This window comes from Hypanus sabinus, chromosome 5 (genome assembly GCF_030144855.1).
Source record: "Hypanus sabinus isolate sHypSab1 chromosome 5, sHypSab1.hap1, whole genome shotgun sequence".
Taxonomy (NCBI): Eukaryota; Metazoa; Chordata; class Chondrichthyes; order Myliobatiformes; family Dasyatidae; genus Hypanus; species Hypanus sabinus.
In genome coordinates this window covers 163,436,910-163,456,442 of record NC_082710.1, presented here as the reverse complement: position 1 = coordinate 163,456,442, position 19,533 = coordinate 163,436,910, and the positions used below count along the sequence as shown (strand labels likewise).

The window sequence follows — 19,533 nt, the reverse complement described above, 5'->3', positions numbered from 1 at the left end:
TGTCTTGTGGTCTTGTAGCCTTCTAAACAATAATTACTGAACCCATCAGAGTGAATAAATTAACAATCTGGGTGAAGGAAAAGTGTCCCTTGGATCTTATGGTGGACAATCCCTCGGACATGTAACACTGGTTACCGATGGACTTCCTGGACAACCACTATCCTTATCCATGTTAAATGTCCCAGCATCTGGACAGTTTAGTCTGCACTCACATTGAGTTCAGTTTTTTCTTGGACCAGAACACTGAAGCCTTGAGCACCTGGGTGTGGTGCTGGTTCAGTCCCCAACAACAGAACAGGCTTCACAGTGGAACTTCAGTGCTGTAGCTGGGGCTGGGTATTGTCACCACAGGCAGGACCACATCAACTGAAACCTTCACCATCTCTAGAATAATACAAAGCTGATTTGCAGTGGATTGTTACCTCATCTGCTGGATACGTACACAGGGAGACTGCAGTGTATCTGACAATTCTGCATGTGCAGACACTCGATAAGGGATTACAGAAGTTATCAAATATGTGTTTGTTTGTGTTTATCTGTTGTTTCCTGGATTCTCTGCTTGCTGCCAGTGTGAGAGAGATCCCTGGACTTCCTTCAGTCCGGTGTTCGGATTTCTGCTCCATTTCTGAACTGGTTGGGTTTCCCTGTGTTTAAGAAGCCTGACTGACTCAGGGTCCATCTTCATTACCAAGAACACATTGTAAATTGATGGTTATGTTAAATAATTTGTGTAGATCTGCTACTATGGCTTTCAAACTAATTAATTTTCATTTATCCCAAGATGATGATAAATTTCAAAGATGGATGTCGGTCTATAATGTTGGTTTTCTCATTGTCGTCATCATTGCTACAATTTCCTGGATGGTGTTTAAAGGTATGTGCTGAAATATTATTCTGTATTTTCATGTAAATGATGAACTCTGGAGTCTTGTTGGAATGAAGTGAGTATCTCAGTCAGGATGTTGTGAACTGCTTTACCAGGACCACCAGCACCTGAAGTCCCCAGTCCCACAGCTGAAGTCCTTTCCCACAGGGGGATCTGCTGGAGGTTTAGACTTTAATGGCATTTCACTGATGCTCATGGAACTGAAGGCAAAATGTTGACCTGAGCAGACAGTTGCCTCAATGGGACAAGGCAGAGTGTGGGGATAATTTGCAGGAGATTACGTGGCCCATGTTGGGAGAATGTGACTAATGGTGTCCTGCAAGGATCTGTGTTTGGGTTACAACTTGTCTCAGATTGACTGAGGGGTGACAGGTTGCAAGTCCACAATTCCCAGTGAAGCAAGGAAGTGGGAGCAGCTTTGTGGTCAACGGGGATTAATAGATGGGAATGAGCAAAACCAGGGATAAATGCCACTCTACAGCCAGACAAATTCATGTGGGCATCAGGATTCTGACAAGTCCTTAATAGGTCTTGGAGACAGAGAGGAATTTTGAGTCCCAAATCACAGGAAGGAGGAATTGGTCTTTAAGGATTCTGGTGTATGTTTACTGAGTAGAATTTGCAGAAACTAGGGCTGTGCTGAATGGATCTGAGACAGTTAAAGGGTGAAGTAGTTAAATTTTACAAGAAGACAAATTTTACAAGAAAAAGAGCTTTGACAAGCAGCCAATCCAGGCATCAGAAGTTTGGAGAAGAGGGGGGATAAATCAGGTTTATTTCTCGAGGATAAAAGGCAGCAACAGGTCACGGTTTAGTGACAAGTCGCCAGTCAGTGTTTGGGATTGATTAGTGAGAGCAAGTTAAAGGAAGGCAGGGACAAGCACAGTGTCCATCGTCTCAGTGGACATCGTCAGAGTGGTGATCTCGAGGCTTTAGCTCTTCAAAGAGAGGCTTCACTCAGAGAAAGCAATGGAAACACAATTTTAAGTTTTTTTTCCCTTCTCTTCTTTATATACGTCCAGTTAGAACAGTAGAGATGCCAGGCAGGATAGTGAAATGCTCCCCTTGTGTGATGTGGGAAGGCAGGGAAAACTCCAGTGTCCCTGACGACTACAACTGGGAAAACTGCATCCAGCTGCAGCTTCTAAAAAATGTTGTTAAGGAATTGGAGCTGGAACTGGATGAATTCCAGATCTTTTTTGATGTTGAGGGGGAGATAGAGCAGATATATCAAGTGGTAGTTACACCCAAGGTGCAGGCCACAGGAAACTGGGTGACAGTCAGGAAGGAGAAAGAGGTTAAGGAACCAGTGGAGAGTACCCCTGTGGCCATCCTCTTCAACAACAGGAATACCACTTTGGTGAGACCAATACAGAAGGGACGATTTACCCCTGAACTGGAGTGCTCAGTTCTGGTTGCCTCACTACAGGAAGGATGTAGAAACCATAGCAGAGTGCAGAGGAGATTTACAAGGATGTTGCCTGGATTGGGGAGCATGCCTTATGAGAATAGGTTGAGTGAACTCGGCCTTTTCTCCTTGGAGTGACAGAGGATGAGAGGTGACCTGCTAGAGGTGTATGAGATGATGAGAGGCATTGATAGTCAGAGGTTTTTTCCCAGGGCAGAAATGGCTAGCACGAGAAGACATAGTTTTAAGGTGCTTGGAAGTAGGTACAGAGGAGATGTCAGGGGTGAGTTTTTTACACAGAGACTGGTGAGTGCGTGGAATGGGCTGAAGATGACGGTGGAGTTGGCATTCCCTGTACAACACTCCCCACCTAGTGGAACCGCAGAGTAACTGCAACATGTGTTTCTGGCCACCCCTGTAACAATTGGATTCACTATGGCAGCACTGAACTGGGACACCTGCAGCTATTAATTACTGACCTTCATCCCTCAGGGCTCCCAAACACCCTGACAACTACCATTTATTCTGCCGGTGCTGATTTTCTTTCCCCCTCCCTCCATTCCTTCCCGTGACTCTGCTGATTCTCTGTTTTAGTTTTGCCATTTGAGTGAGTATGGTGTAGATTTCCCACATCTGTATCTGGATCCCAGGGGTTCTGGTCTCAGTCCCCGTCCCCACAAAGCCTCCGTAACACTGGCCGTGTGGAGCTGGGTCATTTGTCAGCCATGAACAGTTCGAGGGACTAAATCACCTGCTCCTGGAATTAAAAACTGAATCTGCTGGGAATCCTCAGCAAGTAGCAAGTGAAGCACAGACAAGAAATAGGTTGCAGGGAAATAGGGGGGTGGTTGGGAATGGGGTTGATGAGATCTGCTCTGAGAACTGACAAAGTGTCAGTGACGTCCCTCTGTATCATGTTCAGCCTTGCTCAGTATAAACCACGTTCCACATCCCCTCCCACACTGACTGCACGAGATCATTGGCAGAGATCTGCTCTTGAACAGAGTGTGATGAAAGGTGTGTGAAATTGGAGAAGGTCACTGCTGTCCCTCTTCACAGGAAATTAGCTGAGTTTTTCAGTTCATGTGGGCATCAGCCTTCTGTTCAAGAGGCAGCATTCTCTCCTCTTATCACCTTGATTTGGTCACAGATACAGTAATTCAACTGTTTTTAATTGCAGGCCTCAGACCAGAGGATGTAGGAGTTGTCGTTACATCGATGGTGGGACTGGTGTTTTCTACAGCATATGCTATTATATTCATGTGCTGGTCAAGGAAAGGATACCCAGGTACCTGTTATTGTTTAATTTGCATTTCAGCAGAAATACCAAGTCATAATATAACAAATCATAATATAACACCAAGTTAGCTTCGAGGTGAGGATCAAATCAAATGAAATCAGGTTCAATTTTCATTCAAACCATACAGCTGAATGAGACAGTGTTCCTCTTGGGCCAAGGTGCAAAAACATGTCCGCACATTCAAAATTTAAAAAAAGTAAATAAAAGTACATAATTAGGTTGGAAAACACATTTTTCAAGACCCTGCATGACAAGTCCATAAATGATGGTTCCCAGCAGTCCAGCCTATAATTCCATCAAGCCAACACCGGGGTGGGGCAGCAGAAATGGGAGAGACCACCCCCTCACCTAGCCCGGACCCCACACTGTAACACAAGCCCAATGACAGAGGCATAGACATCACTACAACTGAAGCGACACTGCTGCCTCGCTGCCTGGGAAGCAGCCCTGCGGCAATCAATGTCCAACAGGGTCCTGCGATCACAAAAGAAATGTCCAAGACACTCACTCGTGGTTTCACTACACGCTGCCATCATGCCAACTCGAAAGCAAAAACTCCAAGTAGCCGGCAGCTGCATGGTCTGCACTCCGATCAGCCTCGACCTTCATTTACCGTTAAATGCCCGATCTTTCATGCTGACCTGCCTGTCCCCATATTGTCACGTTTTCACCTTGGATTAGAGCATCACCTGTCACCACCGACACCTTTGAGCATTGAGGTGCCGTAATGTTCCAATATTCACCAAGGGGACAGGGTTCCCAGTCAAACAGTGTAACTCCATTGCTGAAGCTGGGACTGGTTATTATCACCACCGGCAAGACCATGTCAATTGCAGCACTGGATCACTGGGATAATACGACTGAGATTATTTACAGTGGCGTCTTGTCTCATTGGCTCAGTGTGTACACAGAGAGACTGCAGTCTTCCTGCCATTTCCATCTTCACAGCCTGAGGATAATGGATACCCAGGTTTTACAATATATTTCCAGAACTAACGACAAGGATCTCCACACACTGACAGTGGAGTGAACTCTCTGAACATCCCTCACTGCATTGCTCTGACACCTGGTCCTTTTCCAACCTGGTGGGATTGTCTCATGTTTAGGACATTCATTATCACAGCCGACCTGACCAATCCCAGTCCACGTCTGTTATCTGGAACACTTGTCCACTGAAACATATGTAGAACTGTTTGTGTTGATCAGTTTTGAAACAGTTTGAAACAGTTCTAATGTTGTTGTTCATTTCTCCCTGTGGACTCTAGACGACAAGCAATGGTGGTGGCGCCTGAATATTTGTAACATTGTGGCTCTTGTCTTCATCCTCACTGCCCTCATTTGCTGGATTGTGACTAAAGGTATGTGCACAAATATTCTTAAATTACATTAAAATGTTCGCTATGTTACTCAGTGCAGGAACGGAATGAGTATCTCAGTCAGTACATTGTGAACTGCTTTATATGGAACACCAGCACCTGCCGTCACATCGTCACATTGTGTCAGGTTGGACGTGGCCAAACAAGGTTATTGAACATCTAAGGTTTATGTTAATTGGCTCTGCAATTAATCACATGGTTTTATTGGTAATAAATTGAGAGCCTGAAGTGTTTTCTCACATTTAAAGTGGGAATTCCGGACCAAACTTGAATTGTAGAAGGATGCTTGACAAATAGGAGAAAATCTGCAGATGTGGGAAATCCAAATCAATGCAGACAAAATGCTGGAGGAGCTCAGAAGGTCAGGCAGCATCTATAGAAAAAAGTAAACAGTCGACATTTTGGACCGAGATCCTTCATCAGATCTCGTTGACCGTTTACTCTTTTCCACAGATGCTGCCTGGTCAGGATGGTCGACAGCTGTGACTGGGCTTGAATGACATCACCTCCCACAAAGCTAAACCAAGCAACAGAAATGACCACAAGGTTGTTGATGAGTTCAATGTCCTCTGTGTTCACGCTGGCACCCCACAAGGAAATGGAGACCTGCCTCAATGATAAACATCCAGTAGCACAGATATCCATTGTGATGAAGTGCCGTGAGAGGTTGGTTATGAACCATATCAACTCCTGCCTGGGAAGTGACTTGGATTCACTTCAACTTGCCGACAGTCACAACAGGTCAACAGCAGATGCCGTTTCATTGGTTTTCCACTCAGTAAACAGTAAACAATGACGTATACACACTTGGATACTAAATTTACTTTGAACTATGATTAACGTTGCTTTGTCTCATAAATGCCATTGGACATATGACGGTGTTAAATGTACGTTTAAACTGGGAGTGGGTGTGGAGAATCAGTGTGAATTTACTCAGTGGGTTCACTTCTGTACATTTCAGATCAAAGCTGCACGACCAACATTCCAGTCTGGATCCTGTTCACTCTATTAGGGGACACATTTGTGATAGCGTTGTCCAGATTCTTTCCAGTTTGCAGTAAGTATCAAAATCAAAGCATTTTCTGAAGATCTCAATCACTGTGAAAACTTTCCCCTGGTCTCACCATCACTTCAGCTTCTAAAGGGAGCCTTTGTGGGGAAATCTCCAGCACATTATCAACTCTGTCCCAACTGGCTGCTGTCACTCGGGAACAGATCTGGCCCGAATTTTGCTGTTTCTGTTGGAAGTTCTGCTCAGAGATGCTGGAATCTCACAGTCGGTGAGCTGATGGGGTTTCAGTCTCCTGCTGGAGTGTGGAAGTCTGGAACTTTTGGGCTGAGTTCAGGTGATTTCCTTCTATGCCTGCCGGGAAATTATTGGAGGCAATTCTAAGGCATTGAATTTGTGTACAATTGGAAAGGTCGGGATCTGATTATGGATTTGTCAGTAAGGCCCAGAGTCCGGGAAACCCAATCTCTCTAATCTGAGGAGACAGCAAAGAAAATTGATGAAGGCAATGTGAAAGATGTTCTCCATGTGGACTTCAGTAAGTCATTTGACATGGTCCCACATGACAGACTGATCCAGAAGCCTAACACACCTGGGATCCAAGGTGACAGAAGGCAGAGGTCGTGTTGGAAGAAAGTTTATTTCTGATTTGAAGTTTGCACCTACTTGTGTACAGTAGTGAATGGTTCGAGGGCTTCTGCACTTTGTGATATACATTACTGGATCTAGTTCTGGATAATGAAACTGGTCAGGTGACAGACCTCTTGGTGGGAAGCATTTTGGTGAGAGTGACCACAACTCCCTTAGCTTCAGCATAGCTATAGAAAGGGATAAAATCAGACAAAATGGTAAAGTGCTTAACTGGGGAAGGGCTAACTTTGAAGGGATGAGGCAGGAGCTAGCGAGAGTAAATTGGAAACAGATGTTCAAAGGGGGAAGCACAGAAGTAATGTGGGAGAAGTTTAGCGACCACTTGAGCTGGGTTCAAGATAGGTTTGTCCCACTGAGGCAAGGAAAAAATGGTAGGAAAAGGGAACAGTGACTGACGAAACATGTGAGGCAACTCATCAAGAGGAAAAAGGAAGCATATGTTAGATATAAGAAGCAGAAGGTAGGAGGGGCTTATGAGAAATATAGGGTAGCCAGGAAGGAGCTAAAGAAAGGACTTAGGAGAGCTTGAAGGGGGCATGAGAAGGCCTTGGCATGTAGGATTAAGGAGAACCCCAAGGCGTTCTATGCATATGTGAAGAATAGGAGGATGACGAGAATGAAGGATAAAGGATAAAGAGGGCAACATGTGCCTGGAGGCGGAGGAGGTTGGGGAGGTCCTAAATTAATACTTTGCCTCAGTATTCACAAGTGAAAAGGATCTTGATCAGGATGAGGTCGAGGTAGAGCGGGCCTGTGTGCTGGACTTTGTGGAGATTAAGGAAGAAGAAGTGTTGGATCTTCTTAAAAACATTAAGATTCATAAATCCCCTCGGTTGTTGTGGGAATTGAGAGAAGAGATCGCTGGAGCATTAGCTATGATCTTTCAATCCTCTTTGGCTGCAGGGGAAGTGCCGGAGGACTGGAGAATGGCAAATGTAGTTCCCTTGTTTAAAAAAGGTAATAGGGAGAAACCTGGGAACTATAGACCGGTGAGTCCTATGTTGGTGGTCTGCAAACTACTGAAAAGGATTCTTAAGGATAGGATCTACGAGCATTTGGAGAAGTACAGTCTACCCATGGATAGTCAAAATGGCTTTGTGAAGGGAAGATCATGCCTCACAAGCACGATTCAGTTTTTTGAAGAGGTAACAAAAGAAATTGATGAGGGTAGAGCAGTGGATGAGATCTACATGGAATTTCGCAAAGCATTTGACAAGAGAGACTCATCCAGAAAGTCATGAGTTATGGGATAGACAATAGACAACAGGTGCAGAAGTAGACCATTCAGCCCCTCAAGTCTGCACCACCATTCTGAGATCATGGCTGATCATTCACTATCAATACCCAGTCCCTGCCTTGTCCCCATATTCCTTGATTCCCCTATCCATCAGATATCTATCCAGCTCCTTCTTGAAAGCATCCAGAGAATTGGCCTCCACCGTCTTCCGAGGCAGTGCATTCCACACCTCCACAACTCTCTGGGAGAAGAAGTTTTTCCTCAACTGTGTTTAAAATAACTGACCTCTTATTCTAAATCCATGCCCTCTGGTACTGGACTCTCCCAATATCTGGAACATATTTCCTGCCTCAATCCTATCAAATCCTTTAATTATCTTAAACGTTTCAATCAGATCCCCTCTCAATCTCCTCAATTCCAGCGTGTACAAGCCCAATCTCTCCAATCTCTCTGCATAAGACAGCCCTGCCATCCCAGGAATCAACCTAGTGAATCTACGCTGCACTTCCTCAACTGCCAGAATGTCCTTCCTTAAACCTGGAGACCAAAACTGTACACAATATTCCAGGTGCGGTCTCACCAGGGCCCTGTACAAATGCAAAAGGACATCCTTGCTCTTGTATTCAATTCCCCTTGTAACAAAGGCCAACATTCCATTTGCCCTCTTCACTGCCTGTTGCACTTGCTCATTCACCTTCATTGACTGGTGAACTAGGACTCCTAGGTCTCTTTGCATTTCTCCCTTACCTAACTCTACACCTTTCAGACAATACTCTGCCCTCTTGTTCCCGCTTCCAAAGTGGATACCTTCACATTTATTCACATTGAATGACATCTGCCAAGTATCTGCCCACTCACTCAGCCTATCCAAGTCTCCCTGTATTCTCCTAACATCCTCTTCGCATGTCACACTGCAACCTTGGCTGTTTGGATAAAAAATTGACTTAAAGGAAGAAAGCAGAGGGTAGTTGTGGAAGGAAAGTATTCTGCCTGGAGGTCAGTGACTAGTGGAGTGCCGCAGGGATCTGTCCTGGGAGCCCTGCTATTTGTGATTTTTATAAATGACCTGGATGTAGAGGCGGAAGGATGGGTGAATAAGTTTGCGGATGACACGAAGATTAGAGGAGTTGAGGATGGAACTGTAGGTGGTTGAAGGTTACAAGAGGATATAGACAGGCTGCAGAGTTGGGCAGAAAAATGGCAGATGGAGTTCAATCCGGACAAGTGTGAGATGATGCATTTTGGAAGGACTAACCAGAAGACTGAGTACAGGATTAATGGTCAGTTACTTAAGAGTGTGGATGAACAAAGGGACATTGGGGTTCAAATCCATACATCCCTCAAGGTCGCTGCACAGGTTGATAGAGTAGTTAAGAAGGCCTATGGGTTGCTCGGCTTCATTAACAGGGAGATTGAGTTCAAGAGTAGAGAGGTCATGTTGCAACTCTACAAATCTCTGGTGAGACCGCACTTAGAGTATTGTGTTCAATTCTGGTCACCTCATTATAGGAAGGATGTGGAATCTATGGAGAGGGTGCAGAGGAGATTTACCGGGTCGTTGCCTGGATTGGAGTACAAGTCATATGAAGCAAGGTTAGCAGAGCTGGGACTTTTCTCTTTGGATCATAGAAGCATGAGAGGGGACTTGATAGAGGTCTACAAGATTATGAGAGGCATAGATAGGGTGGGTAGTCAGTACCTGTTTCCCAGGGCACCAGTAGCGAACATCAGAGGGCATATGTACAAAATTAAGTGAGGGAAGTTTAGGGGAGACATCAGGGTAAGTTTTTTACACAGAGGTTTGTGAGTGCCTGGAATGACTTACCAGGGATGGTGGTGGAGCCTAAAACATTAGGGGTATTTAAGAGCCTCTTGGACAGGCACATGGATGAAAGAAAAATGGAGGGTTATGGGGTAATGTGGGTTTAGTACTTTTTATTTAAGGATTATATGAGTTGGCACAACATGGAGGGCTGAAAGGCCTGTACTGTGCTGTAGTGTTCTATGGTTCTATATTAATGACTTAGTTGTGAGTGTAGGAGGTATGATTAGTAAGTTTGCAGATGACATGAGATTTGGGGTGTTGTGGGTGGGGAGGAAAACTGTCCAGGTCTGCAATAGGATATGGAGCAGCTGGAAAGTTGGGTAGAGCATTAGCAACTGGAACTTAATCCTGACAAGTACAAGGTTGTGCATTTTGTCAAATCAAAACAGGGCTTGGACATCTGCAGCACCTGGTAAAAATGTTGAACAGAGAGACTGAGGATTGCAAGGTCACAGCAACACACACAAAATGCTGGAGGAATGCAGCAGGTCAGGCAGTATACATGGAAATGAGTAAATAGTTGGTTTCAGACCTAAACCCTTCTTCAGGACTGGAAAGGAAGGTGAAGAAACCAGCACAATGTGCTGGGGAAGGGGAAGGAGTACAAGCTACAATGTGATATGTGAAGCCAGCTGGGTGGGGGAGTGGGATGAAGTAAGAAGCGGGGAGGTGATAGCTGGAAAAGGCAAAGGGCTGGAGAGGAATCTGACAGGAGAGGAGAGTGCACCATGGGAAAAAGGGAAGGAGGAGGGGCACCAGTGGGTGGTGATAGGTAGGTGAGGAGAAGAGAAGAGGTGGAATGGGGGGCTGGGGGTGCCAGAGTGGGTATAGCAGAAGAGGGAAGGGGAGGGGAAAAGTACTGAAAGTTGGAGAAATCGTTATTCATGCCATCAGGTTGGAGGCTACCAGATGGAATAATGGGTTTTGCTCCTCCAGCCTGAGAGTGGCCTCACATTACAGTGGAGGAGGCCTTGGACCGACATGTCAGAATGGGGAATAGAATTTAAATGGTTGGCCACTGGAAAACTCTGCTTGTTTGCAGATGGAGGGAAGGTTCTCAACAAAATGTTTCCCGATCTGCATCGTGTCTCAGTAACGCAGAGGAGGCTGCATCAGGAGCACCAGTTACAGTAGACAAGCCCAATAGATTGGAGATAAAGTGTTGCCTCACCTGGGGGCAATACATTGGTGCCTTGGACTGAGCTGAGTGATGAGGTGAATAGGCAGGTTTAGCACCTCTTTCGCATGCAGGGATGTGCCAGGAGGGAGATTAATGGGGAGGGATGAATGAACAAGGGAATCACAGAAAGCAGAAAGGTGAGGGGGAGGTAAAAATGTCATTTGGTGATTGGGTCCCATTGAAGATGGCAGAGGTTGCAGAGAATGATCTGCTGGATGTTCGTGAGTGGTAGGTGAGGACAAGGAGAACTTTCCCCCTGTTAAGGGGCTGAGATGATGTGGTGAGGGTGGATGTCCAGGAATGGAGAGGATGCAGGTGAGGGTAGCATCAATTGTAGGGGAAGGAAAACCCTGTTCCTTGAAATAGGACTTCTCTGATGTCCTGGAAAGGAAAATCTTATCCTGGGAATAGATGTGGTGGCATTTTTACAGGAGACTGGCTGGGAGGAGCTGCAGTCAAAATAGCCAAGGGAGTCAGTAGGATTATGAAAAATATCAGTAGATAGTTCATTCCTAGAGATGGAGACAGATAGATCGAGAAAGGAGAGAGAGGCGTCAGAAATGGATGAAGTGAATTTAAGGGCAGGGTGGAAGTTGGAGACAACTACCCAAGTTCATAGTTCTCTTAAAGAGGGAAGTTCTCTTAAAGAAGCCTTAATGTGAATAAGAGGGTGAAAGTGTGGAGAAGAATGTAGACAGTATGCTTGTCTTCATAATTTGGGCCATAAAATATAAGAATTGGGACACTAAGTAAGGTCAGAAATTGAAAGATGGGCTGGATGAATTCATGGTGGGGAAGCTGGGGCAGTGGCAAATGTTCAGGTTCTTGGGTCATTGGGATCTCCTCTGGGGATGGAGGCAACCTGTAGAAGATAGACAGTACACACTTGAGCCAGAAAGGGGTCAATATCCTTACAAGAGTGTTTGGGAGTGGGATGGGACTCTGAGCTGGAGCAAGACATGGGGATAAAGCAGTAACTTGCAAGAGCAAGTTTAGTCATCTGGATAGCCAGGGTAGTCTGTTATAGCACAGAGGCAAAATTCACCAGGGTGAAGAATGAAGGACTGAAGGTGCTGTATTTAAATGCATGTATCATTCGGAATATGATGCATGAACTCATGACGCAATTAGAGATTGGTTGATATGACATAGTGGGCATCTCTGAGTCATGGCGGAAAGAAGGCTCTAGCTGGGAGCTTAACATCAAAGGATATACCTTGTATTGAAAGGAAAAGCAGGAAGACAGAGGCAGCAGTGTGTCTCCACTGGTAAGAGATGGAATTACGTCTTTAGAAAGAGGTGACATGGGGTTAGAGAATGTTGAACCTTTGTGGATGGAGATAAGAAATTGCAACGGTAAATAAAAACCATTATGGGAATCATATTTAGGCCTCAAAATAGTATCCAAGATGTGGGGTTAAGATTGCAAAGAGAGCTGAAGAAGACATATAATAAGGGTAGTGACACAATTGTCAGGGTAGACTTCAATATGCAAGGGGATTGGGAAAATCAGGTTGGTGTCGGATTGCAAGAGAGGGAATTTGTTGAATGTCTACAAGATAACTTTTTAGAGTAGCTTGTGCTTGAGCCTACTTGGGGAAAGGTTATCTTAGATTGGGTGTTGTGTAATAACCCAGATCTTATTAGGGAGCTTAACGTAAAGGAACCCTTAGGAGGCAGTGATCATAATCTGATTGGATTCATACTGCAATTTGACAGTGAGAAGCATAACTCACGTGTATCAGTATCACAAGGGAATAAAGGGAATTACAGAGGCATGAGAGAGGAGTTTGCCCAGGTGGATTGGAGGAGGCTATTGGTGGGGATGACGGCAGACCAAAGATGACTGAAGTTTCTTGGTATAGTTCACAAGGCCCAGGACAGATATGACCCACAGAAGAGGAAGTTCTCAAATAGCAGGGCAACCGTGGCCAACAGAGAAAGTTAAAAACCGCATAAAAGCCAGGGAAAGGTCATATAAGATAGCAAAAGTGAGTGGGAAGTTGGCTGATTGGGAAGCTTTTAAAATCCAACAAAAGGCAATTAAAAAGCTAGAAGAAGGGAACAGATGAAATATGAGGGTACACTAGCCAATGATATAACACAGGATACCTAAAGATTTTTTCACTTCTAGAAAGAGTAAAACGGAGGTGACAGTTGATACGGGACCACTGGAAAATGATGCTGGGGAGGTAGTAATGGGGGAGAACGAAATGGCAGATGGGCCTATTGGGTACTTTGCATCTGTCTTCACTGTGGAAGACACGAGCAGTGTGCCAGAGTGTCAGGGAGCAGGAGTGAGTACCATTGCTATTACAAAGAAAAACGTGCTAGGCAAACTGAAAAGTCTTAATGTGCTAAGTCACCTGGACCAAATGGACCATATCCCAGAGTCCTGAGAGATGTTGCTGAAGAGATAACGGATGCATTGGTCATAATTGTTCAAGAATCACTTGACTCTGGCATGGTCCTGGAGGACTGGAAAATTGCAAATGTCACTCTACTTTTTAAGAAGAGAGGAAGTCAAAAGAAAGGAAACTTTAATCCAGTTAGCCTAACCTCAGTGGTTGGGTAAGTGTTGGAGTGTATTATTAATGGTGGGGTTTCAAGTTACTTGGAGACTAATGATAAAATAAGTCAAAGTCAGCATTCTTTCCATGAAGGGAAACCTTGCCTGCCAAATGTGTTAGTGTTCTTCAAGGAAGTAACAAGCAGAGTGGACAAAGGAGAGGCAGTGGATGTCATTTACTTTGATTCTCAGAAGGCATTTGATAAGGTGCCACACATGAGGCTGCTTAACAAGATAAAATTCTGTGACATTACAAGAAAGATACTGGCATGGACAGAGGAATGGCTGACCGGCAGGAGGCAGTGAGTGGGAATAAAAGGGGCCTTTTCTGGTTGGTTGCCGGTGACTAGTGGAGTTCCTCAGGGGTCAATATTGGGATCGCTGCTTCTCACATTGTTTGTCAATGATTTAGATAACAGAATTGATGGTTTTGTGGCAAAGTTTGCAGATGATGTGAGATAGGCAGAGGGATAGTGCTGAGGAAGCAATGTAATTACTGCAGGACTTAAGCCAAATTGGAAAAATGGGCAAAAATGTGGCAGATGGAATACAGTGTTGGGAAATGTATGATAATGTATTTTGGTAAGAGGAACAAATGTGTGGAATATTATCTAAATGGGAAGCAAAACTGTGCATATATTTAAGGCAGAAGTTGATCGTTTCCTAATTGGTCAGGACATTATGGCGACAAGGCAGGTGTATGGTTGAGTGGAATCAGGGATCCACCATGATGAAATACAAAGCAGACTCGATGGGCTGAATGGCCTAAATCTGCTCCTATGTCTTATGGCCTTTTAGATTTTGCACGTCCATACTCAAATCTTTCTACAGATACAATACAAGCATCACTGCTTGGTACAGAAACTGCATTGTGGTGGACAGGAAGGCACTACAATGGATAGTCAAAGCTGCCCAACCCATCTCTGGCACCAGCCTACCTGCCATCAGGGAGCTTTGGCTCTGGTGACCATAATTCTTTTAATTTTAACGTAGTGATGGAAAAGGATAGCATAGGTCCACAGGGTAGATCCAAAACTGGAGCACGGCTAATATTGAGAAAATTAGCCAGGATCCAACAGGTGTTGATGGGAAGGGGTTGTTTGATGGGTAAAAAACAAATGGAACAAGTGGGGGGATTTTAAGAGAGTGGTAAGTGGAATTTAACATGCTGACCATCTTCAGTCAGGATATTGAGTCGAGGAGTTGGGACATTATGTTGCAGTTGTATAAGTCATTGATAAGGCCACACTTGGAGTACTGTGTACAGTTTTGTTCAGCCTGTTATAGGAAAGATGTAATGAAACTAAAACAAGTGCAGAAAAGATTTACGAGGACATTGTCAAGACGAGAGTTATAGAGAGAGGCTGGCCAGGCTGTCTTTATGGATTAGGACACAGCTGTCATTACCTCCAGTTGACCTCTGTCTGTTTGTGTGTTTCCACCTCGCTGTCAGTCTGTGGTTTTGTATTCCCGTGTGCTCCTGTCCCCGCTCCTGCTCTACTCCAGTCTCTGTATTACTGACTACTCCCTCTCTCACCTGTTTCTCAATATTACCTGTGTTGCTGCCACCTGTATCTATTGCTCAGTGTATTTCAGTCCTGTGTTTTCACCTGCTTGTTGCCAGATTGTGCCGGTGAGTTTTCCTGAGCCTTTCCACCATTTGTATCTGTACTCCGTCTGTCTGAATATCGACAGCCTGTTTCCTGATTCTGGTTTTTGGATTTCTCTGTATGTTTTGATCTCTGCCTGAACTTTGATGTCCCTCAGGATTTGTTACTCAATTGATATCACTGTGTGCACAGTACTGGGTCTGAGATTGGATCCCTGCTCCAGCACCCTGACATTAGGGGAAAGAGGCCATATGGAAATGTTCAAAATAATGAGAAACATAGACAAGGTGGATGGAATCAGCCTTCCCCAGGGAGGGGAGCCCAAAACTAGGGGGCAGAGATTTCGGAGAGAGGGGAAAGATTTAACAGGGATCCGAGGAGCAACTTTTTCACACAGAGGTTGGTGAGTAGATGGAATGAACTGCCAGAGGAAGTGGTTGTGGGAAGTACAATCTTTTCACATGGGAAATACTTGGATCGGTACATTCAGGGTCAGTGCTTGGAGGGATATGGGGCAAATACAGTAAATTGTTACGAGCTGGGAGAACAATGTGGTCAGCATGGACTGGTTGGGCTGAAGGGCCTGTACCCGTGCTGTATTCTCTATGATTCTACATTGCAACTTTACAAAACACTGGATAGGCCACACTGGGAGTACTGTGTGTAGTTCTGGTCACAACACTACAGGAAGGATGTGGTTGCACTGGAGAGAGTGCAGAGGAGATTCGCCAGGATGTTGCTGGATTGGAGGAGTTTGGTTCTGGGGAGCGATTGCATCGGCTGGGCTTGGTTTCCCTGGAGTGAAGGCAGCTGAGGAGTGACCTTTATATAAGCATACAAGGTTGTGAAAGGCACAGATGGGATAGAGAGTGAAAATCATTTCCTGAGGTATGGCAGGGGTATCAAAAACAACTTTTGGGTTTAAGCTGAGTGGAAGGAGTTCTAAAGGAGATGTGTGGGATTTGTTTTTAAAACAGTGATTGACATCTGGAACACACTGTCAGAGGAGGAGACGTTATGTTTAATATTACAAGAAGGATTTAGAAAGGCATTTAAATAGAGATGGTTTTGAAGGGTATGGACCTCGTGGACAAATGGAAATGGTGTCGATGGGCAAAATGCACAGCATGATGAGATGGGCCAAAGGGCCTGTTTCTGTGCTGTGCAAATCTGTGACTCAGCTGTGAATAAATGGTCGGTTAAAATCGCAACAAATAATCTTCAACAATGTATATCATTCATTAGAACTTATAAAGGATTATTTCATTAATTACAGGCAGAAACGAAGGTAATAATGAGAACAACCATGCTGATAAAAAACAGGTATTTTGTTCATATAAATTCCTGCAGTTTTCTTGTGTTTAAATAGTTTGTAAATTCACTGTTATTTCTCCCTCTCTCAATTCACACATGTATAAACTCACTGGAATCTTCCTGCTGTATTTATAACGTCACTCTCTCTCATTTATTGACACATGGGTTAGTGGGAATCCTGACCTCTGTTACTGTCGATAATATCTGCTTAAGTTTAATCTAATGGACAGGATCCCTTAGTGTTTCATGACATTCTTGTTTGGACACGATTATGGATATTTACCATTTCTCCCAGTCTGTATCTGGTTCTGCAGAAAGTGGTTGTCTCTGTCTGACCCCTTTGTAACATCAGTTATGTCCAATTAGTCACCTCTGCCTCTCCCTCATCCCACTCCCCTCCCCTGCCCTGTCCCTCACCCCTCACCCCACTCTGCCCGTCACTCTGTCCCATCTTTATCTCAGTGAACAAAGTGAAGATTTGTCATCATGAATAACAAACACATTCTGTCCATTTTAGGGTCGTGGAGAAGTGCAGGAATTACAAACTCTCAGCCCAGGTCACGAAGCTGAACCCGAAAAACATCCGGTCAGTTAGAAGGGACACAGCAGCCTTCAGTTCCAGAGGTGACTGTGAGGGCAGGTTCTGTGTCCCTGCTGTAGACTGGAGCCTGGAAAATCCTTCCCTCCGACAGTGGGGAACATGGTGCTCTGCAGCTGTAACTTGTCTCACCCTGAGTGAGAACAACACTGCACTCATTTCAGCTCTCAGCTTCCGGTGAGAAATTCAATCCTTGATAATCTGGCAAAATTCTCATTGGCACCGGAATCATTTTAATGAATGATGAAAGGGGAGCCCAGAGGGGCTCGGTCCACAAGACCTTATGGGTTTGTCTCTGATTTAGATCTCTGGAAGGTGCAATAACTACATAATATGTGCTTCAGAAGACAGTCCTGACTGCAATCTGGGACATCAAACGCAGCTCCCACACACAGCTGAACTGCTTTGCCTGATGAAGACAACCACAATCAGGTTTATTGTCACTGTGTTATGAGATGAAATTTGTTGTTTTGTGACAAGATCACTGCCTCTCAGATTCCTCGCCTCGGGATCATTCATTGCTGATCTCTACCACATCTCACACTTTACTCCTTGCTGCTGCCTGGCTGGAGCCCTGGAGGGTCACCAAGGCCCCTTGTACAACAAGCACCTCTTGTGGTTAATGTTCCCCACCAGAATGACAAGGTCTCTCTGAGTCCCTCTCCTTTCCCATCATTTCCAATCTGTTTGTGAAGCAGCAGCACTTCCTATTGCTTGTATTTGTTTGTGCCATCGAGGCTGACTTCCCCTGTCGTAGCAGAGAGGTGAAGTGCTGGCAGCTGAGAGAGATCAAACTGAACATCCCGATGTCACCATTTTCACTCTCGGCCATGGCATTGCTCTTCCATCACGTCGGTGTTACAGGAGTTACCCTTTGTACCCTTGCAGGAGTCAGTTGGAACTGGAGTTCCTCTGTTCACCTGTTTACTGGAATCTGTGCAATGAAATCACCCGGCTACAGTTTCAGGACAATAATCCCCATTCATACACAGATCGTTAACCCTAAGTATAATAATGAGGCCGGCATCATCCAACTCGGAGTGACACATCAGTGATGAGCATTTTCTTCATCAATCTACAAACATCCAACTATTACTCCTGGGCCACCCTGAGAAGGGTCACAGAGTCACACAGCACAGAAACAGGCCCTTCGGCCCACCAAGTCCATGCTGACCTTGTTACCCATCTACACTGATCCCATTTGCAATCGTTGTGGGATCGGCATCAAATTTGTCATTTTCCTGCCCAGATTGTCTGCTGTTAGTTAAACTGAGGACAGTGTGTAGACTCCACCCCACCTTTGTGTTGTTGTATCAGACTAAACCAGTGAATCCAAGCCCAGAAATCCTTTCCATTTTGTACAAGTATTAAAACTGCTCTGGCTGTTACACCAATGCTGTCATCAGAAATCCCATAAAGATTGTGATTTTCCCCAGTACCAATACCAGGTACAGCATTTCCTCACAAAGTCCCTCCCATTTCTGTACAGTGAGCAGTGAAACTGCAGTAAAACTCTGAGTTTGAATGTTGTATTGGAGGGTGATTTTGGAATATTTTAATCCTATACTGTATGTACATTTGTATATTTGTATTTTAAATATGTTACCTGATGCCTCTTTATATGCCATTGTTGATTAAACAAACCACTTCTGTTTTGCTGTTGGTGATAATTCTTTAATGGGATCAGTCTAACTTTGGGATAATTTACAATGTTCAATTAACCTCCCACCTTTGGACTGTGGGAGGACAGTGGAGCATCCGAGGAAACCCACACAGTCACAGGGAGTGTGTACGAGCTCCTTACAGTGGTGGGAATTGAACCCGGGTTGCTGGTACCATAAAGCATTGTGCTAACCAATTTGCTACCATGCTACAGAAAATGCTAGACAGACTCAGATGTTCAGGCAGCATCTTTGGAAAGAGAGACAGAATGAATGTTTCAGGTTGAGGAGGTCAGAACTGGGAAAGATTGAAAACAGGTTGGTTTTAAATTACACGGAGGATGGAGGGGTCGGTAAAACAAAGGGTCAGAGTTCTCGTGGGGTACGTTGTAGATGAGGTCACTGGGTCTGTAATGAATGAAGTTATTAGGGAGCTGGAACATGAACAAAGGAACATAAAACTCTACAGTGAGGGAGAGGATGCTGTTAACTTCTCCATGCATCTCATTGAACATTTATAATGGCCCACAAGTTACAAACAGGGCATCCTCTTAGTGTTGAAGGTGCTGTATAAGTGCAGTCCATTTCGTTGGTCTCTGAGGAGCGTTGAAGGCCAAGTCACTGGGAAATTCACACCTCTTCCTTTGTTCATAGAGGGCCGTGAGATCTTTGCCAGTCCCACCTGTGAGGGAGAGGCAAGCGGCTCATTAGTACAACATCCTTCTCCGAGGTTCGTCACCTTGTCATGGAGAGGCTGGTGATGGAGGTCCCAGGAGCAATGCCATCTGGAATTTATCTCCTGGTATGGTTACCACAGTGATGATGACAAGGGGAAGGTTCCAGACAAAGAATGATCCAACTAAGACCTCAATGGTGGAGCTGGCAGAAGATCAAACTCCACAAAGACAG

At 44.8% G+C, this 19,533-nt stretch overlaps 1 protein-coding gene across 2 annotated transcripts in view; it reads left to right on the top strand.

Annotated features, from left to right (window-relative positions):
* LOC132394527 (uncharacterized) overlaps positions 1 to 18,619 on the top strand; it is a 123,399-nt gene extending 104,780 nt beyond the window's left edge. For both annotated transcript variants that reach the window (XM_059970804.1, XM_059970803.1), the window contains exons 13-18: positions 782 to 874; positions 3,475 to 3,582; positions 4,860 to 4,952; positions 5,932 to 6,027; positions 16,328 to 16,374; positions 16,883 to 18,619. In XM_059970804.1, the coding sequence (XP_059826787.1) occupies positions 782 to 874; positions 3,475 to 3,582; positions 4,860 to 4,952; positions 5,932 to 6,027; positions 16,328 to 16,374; positions 16,883 to 16,960 (515 nt within the window). In that variant the 3' untranslated portion in view covers positions 16,961 to 18,619. The remainder of the gene's footprint in view (positions 1 to 781; positions 875 to 3,474; positions 3,583 to 4,859; positions 4,953 to 5,931; positions 6,028 to 16,327; positions 16,375 to 16,882) is intronic.
* Positions 18,620 to 19,533: the final 914 nt, after the last annotated feature.